This window comes from Tauraco erythrolophus, chromosome 5 (assembly GCF_009769465.1).
Source record: "Tauraco erythrolophus isolate bTauEry1 chromosome 5, bTauEry1.pri, whole genome shotgun sequence".
NCBI lineage: Eukaryota > Metazoa > Chordata > Aves > Musophagiformes > Musophagidae > Tauraco > Tauraco erythrolophus.
Window position 1 is genome coordinate 9,296,725 of NC_141469.1, and position 13,399 is coordinate 9,310,123.

General features: G+C 38.9%; 1 protein-coding gene across 4 annotated transcripts in view; it reads left to right on the forward strand.

The window, feature by feature from the left end:
* LARP1B (La ribonucleoprotein 1B) overlaps window positions 1-13,079 on the forward strand; it is a 35,294-nt gene extending 22,215 nt beyond the window's left edge. For 2 of the 4 annotated variants that reach the window (XM_086611353.1, XM_086611352.1), the window contains exons 10-19: window positions 662-834; window positions 1,357-1,728; window positions 3,462-3,585; window positions 4,462-4,673; window positions 5,059-5,165; window positions 5,695-5,855; window positions 6,110-6,254; window positions 7,519-7,628; window positions 7,849-7,976; window positions 8,756-13,079. In XM_086611353.1, coding sequence (XP_086467479.1) covers window positions 662-834; window positions 1,357-1,728; window positions 3,462-3,585; window positions 4,462-4,673; window positions 5,059-5,165; window positions 5,695-5,855; window positions 6,110-6,254; window positions 7,519-7,628; window positions 7,849-7,976; window positions 8,756-8,989 — 1,766 coding nt within the window. In that variant the 3' untranslated portion in view covers window positions 8,990-13,079. The remainder of the gene's footprint in view (window positions 1-661; window positions 835-1,356; window positions 1,729-3,461; window positions 3,586-4,461; window positions 4,674-5,058; window positions 5,166-5,694; window positions 5,856-6,109; window positions 6,255-7,518; window positions 7,629-7,848; window positions 7,977-8,755) is intronic. The other 2 variants (XM_086611354.1, XM_086611355.1) reach the window with 2 other exon arrangements.
* The last annotated feature ends 320 nt before the right edge of the window (window positions 13,080-13,399 follow it).

The window sequence follows — 13,399 nt, forward strand, 5'->3', positions numbered from 1 at the left end:
CGTGGCTGACATGGCTGATGTGAAGTAGATAAAAAAATGTCTCTTCTGTGTTATGGCTGTGACCATTCTCCAGAGTATAGTATGATGGGCTGCAGTCCTTTAGTAGTAGAAGTAGTAACAATAATCTTGAGTCAGTCATAAAATCTGTTTCGTTTTGGTAACAGCTGAAAGTTAACACTTTATTTGGTGCATCCTGGTTTTGGATGGGGATCTCATTCACGTTATTAATAGGGAAATGGTTTTGTTCGCTGATAACCCTTGGTAAGGAAATCTTTTGCGAAAACGTTGGCTGGAAGTAAATGAGAAAAGTGAAGACTGAGTTAGGCACCTGTCCATAGGGCTAGAGCATGGTGTGGAGAAAACGTGTCCCTAGTGATGCTGCTCTTGTTTTCTGAATAACACATCATTTCTCTCAGTCTGTTAGATACTTTCCATGTAAATAAGTTGCTAAAATTCATCTTTTTCTAAAATGTTGAGTGAACTGTAAAAAGTTGTCTCCTAAAAACAAAAAGAAATTTTGCTGCTCAGTGTTAAATTTAACCATAGAGGTAGAAAAATGGTAGCTGCAGTTAAAAGAAAGACTAGTGAAACAATTGAAAACCAAAAATTCAAAACCAAAACAACCCTCAACAGGAACTGAACTACTGTTTTCCAATGCTAGAGTCTGCACCCAGTTCTCCAAGAATGGGAAGCCCACTGAGTCCAAAGGAAAACACTGAAACGAGCAATTTTCAGACAATGTCTAAAGGATTGTCTACAAGTTTGCCCGATTTGGACTCTGAACCTTGGATAGAAGTGAAGAAGAGGCATCGTGCATCCACAGTCAAACTAAAGGTAAAATAAAAACCTTTTAAGTATGTTTATTTAAACAAATGCAAAACCTGCCAACTTCCAGAGGATACTGTAGAACAAGATTTTTCATGTCTTCATGTAGGTGATGATTGATAATGCAGTACAGTTAGCATGCGTACTTCTCGCTCAACCAGACATAGTGAGTGCTTTTAAAGTCCCGATTCAAAGCTCACTAAAATGAAAAGGAAATACTGGGTTTTTTTCTGCTGAGGGACAGTTTTACCTCATGTAAACTGTCAATCAATAATACTGTGTTAGGTTTTTCAACAATCAACAATACTGTTGATTATTGAAAAACGTAATGTGCATTGAGAACTGTTCTAAAAGCTTGTGGCAGAATTATTTAGAACAATAATTTACTTAATAAACATCTGAACGTGGCTGTATTGTTTGTAATTGTTGTACATTTGTTTATTGAAAATGTTCTGTGATGTTGTATTTGTATCCCACTTGGATAATCGCTATCCAATTCAAATATAAAATGCATCACTTTTTCCAACTTAGGAAAGTGTTCCTATACCTGATCAAACATCAGATCAACAACAGCCACCTCCACCTCCAGAGGAACAAGAACAAGAAGAACTCGATTTTTTGTTTGATGAAGAGATGGAACAAATTCAAGGTCGGAAGAATAAATTTACTGATTGGTCAGACAGCGATTCCGATTATGAAATTGATGATCAGGACGTAAACAAGATTTTGATTGTAACACAGACACCACCATATATGAGAAGACATCCTGGTGGAGATCGTACTGGCAACCATGTATGCCGTGCAAAAATTACATCAGAACTTGCTAAAGTTATTAATGATGGCTTATACTATTATGAGCAGGATTTGTGGATGGAGCAGTGTGAAAATGACACTAGGATGAAGGTAACTCTCCTAATTTTTGACCTGAAAACCATGCCTGTCCAAAAATTAACTTTAGCCATCTGCTACATAATTGTAAAATGCTACACTTTTTTGAAAGAAAAGTGACAGTAGTTGAATTTACAGATCTATTGAATTCTCTTTATTTTGATCATGTTGCGAACAGCTGAAAGCAAAACCAGCAAGTTTTTCTTGTCGTAGATTTGACCAAAAACATTGAATGAATTAATTTTTTTTTTAGAAATACTTTTAACGTTTTGGAGATGGTTCAGCTTTTCCAGTATTTTCGTGTTCTATGAATAGCTTGTTCTGTAATGTTTGCAAACCCCTACCAGAGGGGAAGGGGCACGTTTCTGAGACGAGATAATACGAGAGGAAGGTTTTACACTCATTTTAAAGTAGGTTTTTTTATTAAGGTTCTGTTTGCCCTGTAGCCCGTTAGAATGGTAGCTCTGTAAGCAAATGAAACTTGGGATTGTGCACCTTATTGTATTAGAGAAACCCTTTTATTTCCTAGCCTGTACATGGGCCCCTGTCTTAGAAGCTTTCAAAACTTTGCAAGGAGATTGTCAGTTTTGCGATAATTTTTTTTAATTATTATTTTTTGAAATATACTAAGCAGCTGTAAAACTAAAGATGAGTTGAACTCCAGCACTGCATAGGCAGAGGTCAATGTGGTACGCTGCAGTCTTGTCACTTACTGCTCTTGGTTTACTAAGAAACCCCTTCGTTTGTGTGAGGGAGCCCCACGAGTGGCATGTCTGTAGGCAATCCCACTGTATCAGCAGCAGACACCATGTGTACGGAACTAGAAAGTTACCTGAACACTAAGTGGTGAGGGGAAGGAGTTTCATCTGTGCACAGGGGCAAAGGTGGGTTGGGGGTAAAGGGAGGGGGAGAGTAGCTTAAAGGCCAAATGGGGCATGTGGGGTACAAAAAAGAGCTGACAGAAATGACTGTTGAGAATAAGAGCAAGAAATAAAGGTAGAATTCAGAATATGGAGTTTTTATTACAAAGGAAACAGACACAGAAAGCCACCAAACTGGAAGAGGGCAGTGAGAAATAGCACACAGCAAGATAAAATATTTTCTTTTTCCTTATTATGTTCTTGACAATGATATAAGACAGATTTTTCACACACAGCATGCACACATGTCCCACCTCACCTTCAGCTGAGTAGGGGTATGAGTGATTTGAGATGCTGCTACACATCTTGGAAAATCCGGTCCTTTTGCACTTTGAGCTACCAAATTGAAAAAAAAAAAAAAAAGCAAAGCTGCACACTAGATTTTCTTTAGATGTAGCCGAAAGAAGGGAGCAGGGCCTCTTCTGTTCCCCTAAATTGCTAGGGTCTTCCTTGGCATGCTTACTGCAGAAGGAAAATGGCTTTGGGTTTGGAAAAGGGCAGGATCTCAGTCATTTCTACATCTTATTTGTCTGTGAAAATTCACATGTAGGTGACCTTAACCTGTCTCTGCCCATTTGCTGGCGTAACTGTTTCTTTCAGTGAGCGCCATGTGAGCTGCATGAGGTTACATACAGTGTTCACAGCAGCTTTTGTACAACGTGTGCTGGGGACTCCTTCCATCTTCCTTAAAACAAATCGGTCCTGGCTGTGCAGGGGTAGTTGTGCATCAATTCTGGCTTGCTTATTTTCTCTTGTGAGATTCAGCTGTTTCTCAGGATGATATCCATTATCGTGCTCTGCATTTATAATTTGCTTTCTCTAATTCAGCAAGAGATTGAGAACTTTAAGAAGCTAAATCTCATTAGTAAGGAAGAATTTGATAGCCTTGCACCAGAACCAATTGCTGATCTGACCCAAGAAGTTCCTCCAGGACCTCCAGGGTTACGGAAAGGTAAGTGATGCGTATTTGTTCTTTGACTCTCTGTAATAAGGAACAATTCTGTAGGTGTTTTAACTCTTTCTGCCTGTGTTATGTTTTGATTTTGGTTCTTTCAGTAGTCTGAGGGGCTTTTTGTTTGCTAATTTTTCAAGTTGTCAGCTGTTCATCAGTAGCGTGGTTTCCTTTGAAGCAGAAGCAGCTGGTACTAGTACTTTTCAGGATATATATGAGCATCAAAAGGCAGTGTTCTATTTTGTTGTCACCATATACCAACATCAAGTTCTTTCTGTGTAACTTGGCATTTACAACGTGTGAAGTAATAGCTAGTGATGTTGTGAAACTTTCTAGAAACCAGTATTTTTATGGGAGGCAAGGATAGAACAATGTGAGGTTAGACGAATTTTCCACTTGTATCGTAACCTTACTGAGCAGTCACAATGTCTAAATCTTTTGAGGTGTTTCGGATATAGTAGTAATATTAATGTTTACTAGGATATATGCTAATAGCATCTTTAAAGTAGTTGAAGAAAACCACCTCACTGAACCCACCACTTCACTAAACCCACCAGCTCACCAAAAAGTAGAACATGGTTACACTTTCACCGGTGGTTTTTTTGCATTACTTTACTAGTGTAGATACAAGAGAACAAGCAGGTAAGAAAGAAGTGGGTTTAAATTTTCTAGCAAAGACATGCTTGAAACATTATTCCTTGGTTTTGAGCAGTTTGTACTGCTGCTACACCAAGTGCTTTGGTTAATTTGATTATCGTTTGGGGATGATGTCGTTCACTTGAAATGAAACAGGCCTTTAAGATACTAGGGGGGAGCCTGGGATTTGAAATCCTGAGTCTCTTTTGCAAACAAATGTTTTCTCCTGCCTGTCTACAGATTTAGCAGAGGAACTGGCTTGTAATTTGTTAAGTATTGAAGTACCTCCAGCAGCAGCAATAGCTCGATCACTGCCAACAGCAGTTCCAGATTCCCCCTGTGTTCACCCTGGCTTTGCCCCACGAACACCTCGCACCCCGAGGCTACAGGATCCCAACAAAACACCCAGATTCTACCCTGTTGTTAAAGAAGCACGATCCATTGATGTAAAGGTAAATGGAAAGACGTATTATTTTTTTAAAACCAGAAAAAACCTGTATGACTTATGTCTGTGCATATATTTAACAAGAATGAAAAGACAAAAAATGAAACGCTTGTACTTTTTTGTTTATCTTCAAAATATTTCCTATATTAATTCCTTTTTATTTCTACAAAATGGTTTCCGAGTTTTCTCTGTAAAATTTCTCAAAAGTCCTTGCTGGAAAAGTGTAATGTGTAAAGATTTTTAGTTTGTTACTTAAGACTAATCTTCAGGTTATGAAACTGCAGTGTTGTGACTTCATGTGTTAGCTAGAATATAAAACTTTTAGAACTTTGTTTAAAGAGAGAGAATGAATGAAATCAAAGTGGGGAAATAAATACTGTTTTCCCTCTTAGACTCCAAGAAAAAGAAAAACACGACACAGTACAAATCCTCCCTTAGAATGCCATGTTGGTTGGGTGATGGATTCCAGAGACCACAGGCCAAGAGCTTCATCTGTGAGGTAAATTGTGTGTTTTTTTGGTCATAGAAAAGTTGTTTGCAACGTCATTAATTCTCACTGCTAATGGAGAAATAAGCTGCTGTAAAAGACAATTTATAGATACAATGGCAGCAAGAAAAAAGTGAGCAAGAAAGAAAAACCATACCATACAAGGCTGTCTGGAAGTAAGCTAGCTAGACTGTGTTCACAATGTTGATCCATGATCTAGTAGCAGTAATATTACTCGAAGTACTGGCGTTCAGTGATTTTTTTTTTGCCTTTAAGTGGTCATTTCAAATCAGGCATTACAGTAATGTTTAATTATCATCATCCAAAACTGCCCATTTTTGGACATATTAGCACAGAATTTGATGTTCTTGAGGTGCACCCAAACCCAGGTGACTGGGGCCCCAGGCGTGCACTGTAGTGGTCACCAGGTGACTGTACTGTTCTGACAGCTCTCGCGTCCATCAGAATGGTTGAAAACTGATTGCGTAGCAAAGCACCGTTTATAGGACAGAAATAAGTTTGGCTTTTTTTTTTTCTTCAGTAGTTCCAATGCTTCACCTTCAGAAGGAGCTCCACTAGCAGGAAGTTACGGCTGTACCCCAAATTCTCTTCCAAAATTTCAGCATCCTTCTCATGAACTGTTAAAAGAGAATGGCTTTACTCAACAGGTGTACCACAAATATCGTCGAAGGTGTCTAATGGGTAAGCTGCTAAATGCACTTCTAAAATATTAGTTAATTTTTCCTGGGAAAGAAAAGCAAAATAGGATGCTTCTATTTTAGGAACTCTACTTTCCATTTAACTTTACATTCCCTGACAAAAACATTACCCTCAAATTTAAACTTAAGTTACTGGAAGATCTTGTGTGTGTATTACTAATGGAAAAGCACTTGAAAATATTCTGCTGAAAAATTTTAAGTGTTTTTTTTCTTTTTTTTTTTCCTTTTTTCTTCCAGAGAGGAAACGGTTGGGAATTGGCCAGTCCCAAGAAATGAACACGCTTTTTCGTTTCTGGTCCTTTTTTCTGAGAGATCACTTTAACAAGAAAATGTATGAGGAATTCAAACAACTTGCTCTAGATGATGCAAAAGAACACTACAGGTATTTGCTTTTTCCTGGAAGTTCAAAACTGTTGAGTTCTTAGGATTAATTTTAATGACTGTGAAGTTGATGTATATCTGAAGTGAACGTTTTTAGTATTGGCTTTGACTCTTTGTGAATTCTAAAAATAGCAGTCTGTATAGGTTATTTTAATACCAAAAATCTGTTTGTATGTATTTGTGCTTTGCAGACCAACAGCTGAACGTGCAACATTTCCTGACTTGTACTCGGTCCTGAATTCTACAAAATCTTGTAACTTGTGGACCATGACAAGTCAGCTCTATACTTGCTAACACTCATGATTCTTCTTTCCATAGGTGAAGACATTCTTAACCTCATTCAACTTGTTTGAGCTGTTTCTTGCCTTCCAAAAATACCAGAAAAATGACCACTACCCCTTTAGCTCTTTGATATGATTCCCTTCCTTTCACCCAGTTCCCCCTGCCTCTGTTTCTCTGAGCCAGAGAGACAAACAAGGTAGCCCAGTGTTTTGAATGCCAAGTGAGGAAGTACTGGCTATGGAAATCCTGAAGTTTGGATATGTTGTCCGAGACTGTAGAGCGATAGTGCCTAGGGTGCAAAGGTGGCTTTAATAATACTGCATGTCTCTGCTGTGAGCTTTCTTTGATCTCTGTGATTATCCAGGGATACATTTACCAGGAGAAACTTCAGGAGGCTTTTAAGGGGACTAAGGTGGCAGCAGATGAATGCAGAACCAGGAGGAGGTCCCAGCTATCCAGAGGCCCCGGGCAGCTCTGGCGATGCTGTGGCAGCCAAAGTCAGAGAGCTACTAAATCCTGGGGCAGAAACCCTGGCACGGGGGTGTGCAGGAGCTGAAAGGACACTGAGTCCTGCCCTACACATCGGGTTTTGCACTGATGGTGGGTCAGTCTGATGATGGTGGGTCAGTCTGACTTTTGGTCCAACCCTCTGTAGCTGGTTTTATGTTGAAGCTGTGCATACAAACATACTGGAAACATGAAAGCAATTGTCTTTGTTTCATATGCGTGTATAGTGTCTGTAGTTCCCAAGTGGAAACTGTGGGACAAACCTGACTTTCCTAAGTCTGTTTTGATTATTTGTGAAGATGCTTCAGAACAAGAGGTTGATTCAAAATTGATGTGAAAAGGAGGTATTTTTTATGAAAAGGGTAAAATGAGACTTTTCTGCTTACTTAAATGCAAAGAAAGACTGAAGACTTGTATCCTTCTGATAAATGAGGAGTGTATGTATAAGGTTCTCATACCTCTTGATTCTGTTACAGGTATGGATTGGAATGCTTGTTCAGATTTTACAGCTATGGCCTAGAAAAGAAATTCAGGCAAGAAATATTCAAGGATTTCCAAGAAGAAACAAAGAGAGACTATGAAGCTGGTAATTATCATAGGCCGGTCACTGCTCACACCAGGGTAACTTCAGCTGGGAGATAATCCCAGTTCCTTGGTGCTGACTTGTTAACTAACCTAAAAGCGACTTTGGTTCATGTTCCTTTTATTTTACAGTTCTCTTAAACATATAGTTACTAGTGAAAAATTAAGGTTTTAATTAAATCTGACCTTTGTAAATTGGTAAAATTACCTTTTTCCATTATTAGGTCAGCTATATGGACTGGAAAAATTTTGGGCTTACCTAAAATACTCTCAGCACAAGACTCCAGCCATTGACCCCAAACTGCAAGAATACCTTAGTAAATTTAAGAGACTGGAGGACTTCAGAGTGGATGTAAGTTTCAATTCCTATTTTAAATAAATATTTGGTGTAGGAATATTATTACTGCAAGGTACTTAATTTCACTAAAAGGCAGCTTTACAAATCCTGTCAATGACTAGAAAAAGCACCATTAAAAAAATTAAATGAAAAATGCAGTTTTATGCTGGACAATCTTTTCTGAACCAAAGTACGGTGCTGGGATGTGGTGGCTAAAATGTAAGAAGTGTTGATCTGTTTTCATTGTGTAATGAAATAAATAGGAAAAACCAGCTTGTTTGTCATCTCGTAGAGCCTGATGACTTCTATACCATTGAAGAATTTGGCAGATGAATTAATGCCCAGCTGACATTTCTTAATGAACTGACAGGCATTGTCCTTGCTGAGACTTTATGTGCCAAATTCCATGTATGCTTCCTGTAGAACGCTGAGTTCTTAAACCATGTGGTTCCAGAGTGCAGTGCTGCCATGCTTCTCATAACTGGGCTATGGTGCACTACGTTACCATCATCCTCTGTTTTCTAAAAGTTGTGGCAAAGCTTTGGGCAGTGATGATGAAATAATGCTGTAAGATTGTTTAACAAAGTCCTTAATGTGTCGTGCACTTGCACTTGTAGCTAAAAACAGCCAGGAAAGCTTTAGAGTATCGTCAGTGACTTGTGAATAACTAAGATTATGAGGCCTAACTAATTATGGAACCCTTCGTCTTAAATTTTGATTCTTTGAGTATATGAGAAGGCAAATACTCGGCCTTGCAGAAGAACATTTAACAGGTGGCCCATGTTTATTTTCAGCCTCCTATCAGTGAAGAATCTGGCAGAAAAAGACCGGTTGCTGCAACAGGTGAGGATTCAGGTCATCGCAGACATCAGTCTCATTCTTCTAAAACACTTCTTGCCACTAAACCCACGGCTGCCTGTCAGCCCCAGGCACTGGGAAACATGACCAGTGGGAATACTGTGCAAGCGTCCATAGGCCATGACAACGCTGCCACAAAATCTATAGAAAGTGATGTACCAGAAAAATAGACTGTAAGATGAGCTTGTGCCCTTGGGAATCAACTTCTACATCGCTCTTTTAATTTGGAGATCTTCAAGGCGAGCCAATCTAATACATGATTAAAAATGCATGGGAAGACAAGGGATTGGATTCTTTTTCACAGGATTTAGTTCCAAAACACTTACCCTAGGAGAGTTGCTCTTGGTTTTGGGATCATCGGAAGCATCCTAGGGAAGATTCTTTGGCTTCAGTGTTGCTTTCCTCAAGCTTTTGTTTACAAAGAACTGCATTCCTCGCATATGCAAAAAATACTTTGGGGATGCCTTACATTTCAGCTCATATTGCTTAAAAAGGTATGATACACCCATGTTATTTACTGCGCTTTCTTTACCAGGCTTTCCCATTATTTGTATTTTACCAAAGCAAAAATATTACGTTATCTGTAGAATTTTAAATGTAAAGGGAAGGATCTATGTGATTGGTTTGCTCTTGAATTTCACTATTAAAAAGTATGTTTTTGTGCAAAAGCACACTTGAACGTGCAGCTCTATATGAAACTGCATTTCTGGATTCTATTTAAAGACATAGTCTATTTTTTTCAGGGTCTCCATAGTTAGTGTTTTATGAAGTATGGAGTTCGAGTGGACATAACTGGGATAGTTTTACAGATATTTCCTTCAGTACTGGTTCTTAGTAACTCAAACAACAGGAAAACACAGGGGAAAAAGGATCTGTTGATTTCATAGGGTCTTAAATTAACATACAGTACAGTTTGTGCAGGTAGGTAAAATAGCAAACTATTGAAATTATTCTCGGCTTTAGAGGTATCTTCATTTGAATTCTCTTATGAAGTACTCGTAACAGGAGAGGCGTAATTTTAATTTTTTTTTCTCCATATTTCAAGTAATAAAAATGAGTTCGGAGGGAAACAAAGTATTCCTTGTAAATGTTGTTTGTTTTTTTTTCTTTATTTTGCAGTATCTGAATGAAGTTCTGCTGCATTTGTGCTAGCTAAGCCTAAATAATTTCAAACAGGTCTAAATACAATTTCACTGAATGTAAGTTATTCAAATACAAATCAATTTCTGCAGCTGAAAGATGGAGATGTTTATATCCTCTAATTTCTTACTAACTTCATTACTTTGTTTTTAAAGACTCAAAAAGAACTGAGTAACTTACCTCTTCCGAGGGTAGGTAAGAAAAGAATTTCAGCTTTTTGTTAGTTAACTGCAGAAAAGACTTCTGTTAACTTTTAAGATTTAAAAAGTTATGTCTAGCCTAAATGCCTTAATCCGTGAAGGTGTCCCAAGTGACTGCGCCAGCCATGTGTGGAGTTTTAAACTTGTATCAGATCTCAGAGGTTATAACAAATCCATTAATTTTTCATTGTCTTGTGAATCTCAATGAAACAAATTCTGAAAAGTTTGCACTGTAAAGGAGTGGATGTTAGCAGTGGCCTTCCCAACAGTTAATGCAATTCCAGTATACAATTGAGCCTTCTGGAAGTGGCCTGCGCTAAAGGAATTTAAACGAACACATACCCGTATTTTAAGTAATATCTTGTAACTATGCTGAAGTGACACATCTCAGTCCTGTGTTTGATCCATGCCTTTTGCTATCCAAGAAAATGATGCGAATGTAAATTTGGATTGAAATTGTATATACAAGTAATAGATTTAAAATATTTCACTTTTTCATTGGAAAATGTGCAGATTAAGCTTTTAGTGTGTGTAATTTTGTGATATCTTGACAAATTTTATAAAAACAACAACAAAAAAAACTCTAACGGTGTTGTATATCAACTTTTTTTTCCCCAAAGTGTGAAGAAAAACAACTTGAAAGAGTGTAAGGCTGTAGATTTGCATGTGAGTTTGTCGCCTCTGGTGCGCTACGGTATTGGGGAAACCCAGCCTGTTAAGGGCCGAAGTGCTGCTTAGAATGTAAGCCAGTTTTCTTCAAGTTCAATATTGATGCTTTTTTTTCATATCAATGTGTATTTGTCCAAGAAAAATGACAGACGAATGATAAATATGGCTGAAAGTGAGGAGAGTGAATACTTTACCTGCTGTCTGTCCTGCTGGCCTCTACACGGCCAGTTGCTTAGGTAGTGTCCCTTTCATTAAGGTGGACACAAAACCACCCAAGGCCGTCCACAGCTCTGGCTACCCTCTCAGGAATGCTCCCTTTCACTTCCCACAGGCTTTAGTCTTCCCTCTCTCCCCTGGCAGACGGGTGGAAAAAGTGATACTTGCATTACTGCTGTTTGCACACTGAGCTGAGAACAAAACCACTGAATTTTAGAATAAACCCCAAAGACTCTTCTAGCTAAGCAGCAGGTTTCTCTACATGGCTTGAAGTGGTTACCACCTTTCCATAACCGGCATACCTGTTGCAGAACCATAATTTTGAACACGCATGTGCATGTCCAACGTCCTTTCCGATATCTTTTAGCTCCATTTAAGCCAACTTTCAATTTGTCTTTTTTAAGACTGGCTGTATTCTATCAGTTGTCTATTCGTAAACACTTAGCAAGTCTTGGATCTTTCCTTGTCCAAAAATTCCCCCATGTGCTTATTAAAGAATTTTGTTTAGGTTTGCCTTCATTTCTTCTGTTGAGAAATGACTGCACAAGTATTTCAAAACCCTACCCTGCCTAAACTTGGTAAGATTTTTCTTTTGTCATGCTCTAAATACTGGATTCTAAAGACTTTTTAAAGGTAAGGAAGGGAAGACTCGGGATGGCTCTTGTTCCTGATGGAGACCACATAATGTTTTCCTGTAAGGAGCAGCAGTAGCCTGTCTGCATGACTGATGCTCCTGGAGTTTAACAGGAATTTGGGTTTCCGTGGGAGATAAAGCATGAGAATGAACAGAAACCAGTTTGTATTCATAGCAGCCTCTACCCTCCAGACTTTGCTTGGAGGCATTGCTGCTGTACTGAGGTGACAAACGACACTCCCTGGGTTCCAGATGGAGGAAGAGACTAAGTGTTAGCTGATGTTCTTTTACTGACGAATCCCACAGCTATGCTGGGCTGTGCTTGTAATCCTGAAAGCTTCCTTCTCTGCTGCCTTCAGCCTAGAGCTTGAGTTTTGTTTTGTTGTTCTTTTTTGTGGGGGGAGGAACGCAGTTCCCTTTGCAACTCCACTTCCCCAGACTCCACTAGGAAAATGGAGCAAATGGACCAACCCCGTAATGGACTTGCAGCTTTGAACTTGTCTGAGGTACCATTGTTTTATGACCTAAGTAACGAGAAGCTTCAGAGTACAACTTAAATGGCACCGTTAAAACATTTTAAACAAGTTTAATAACCTCAGCTAGCAGTACTGAAGTAGTGCCTTGGTGAGGATCTTCAAAGCTGGTTCATTGAGCGACAAAAAGAATAAATCATGCCTTAGGTATGGAAAAGCAAAGGACAGTGACTTCACTCCTGCAAAATGGGGGCTGGAGTCAATCAAGAGAAAAGGAGTTTGTAACATAAACAGTAATGGAATGCTTGTGGTCAAGTGACAAATGCAGGCTTGCCACTGGAGCCTAACACCTCTAAAAGGCTTTATTCTGAGGTGCTTACAGAGTGAACACTTGCAGGCTTTGCCCAGTTACTTAGAAAAGATGACAGGTTTGTAACCAGAATGGGGATAATTTGATTGGTTCATGAATTTTGTGGGAAGGTTGTAGTGCCAGACTAGACCTCTATGAAACACATTAAAGTTGCTGGAAAAAATACACAAATTCCCAAAGAGAAGGGGCAAGGAACACTTCAGGTGGGTGGCTTGGTTGGTTGATTTTAACTCTTCAGGTAAACAGCCCTTGACCTGCATTTGAAGGAACCTTGGCAGCTGTGTTCTATCAAATGCAAGCTTAAAACCCAATCTGTAAACACCTGTTAGTAGACATTCACTGTTACCATAAATTAGAAGCCAGTGGAAGGGTTTGCCAGGAACATTCCTACTTAATTATTTCTTTGGCTTCCATATTTAAGTAAGCCTTCAAGGCCAGAGTTACATTGTTACTAGTGTTAAGTAGGAAAAGTTGTAAATAGCCAAATCTACGGTGGCAATTGCAACATTCCATTGGTGCCTGAAAGAGCAGTCAGAGGACAGGGATGGCAGGATCTTCCCCACAGCAACACTGAAATGGGAGAGAACCAAGAGTGCAAGAAGGCCTCTAAGGCCACAGGGCTTCATCACAAACACTCTGAGCTTAATATATGAACATCAGTACTTAGTTGTTGAATTAGATGGAGTTATGCTCCATGAAAAACCACACAGCTTTGTCCTACTGAAAAAAAACACAAAGAAGACCCTGGAAGACCACTGCATTCAAAGTGCTAGGTCCTTATCAGTATTTTGTACTATTCTACACAATGTGTATTCTACAACAATGTGTGTATTTCCTCCAGGAAATAAAATCCCACAAACTCCTACTGTAGAGAAGGC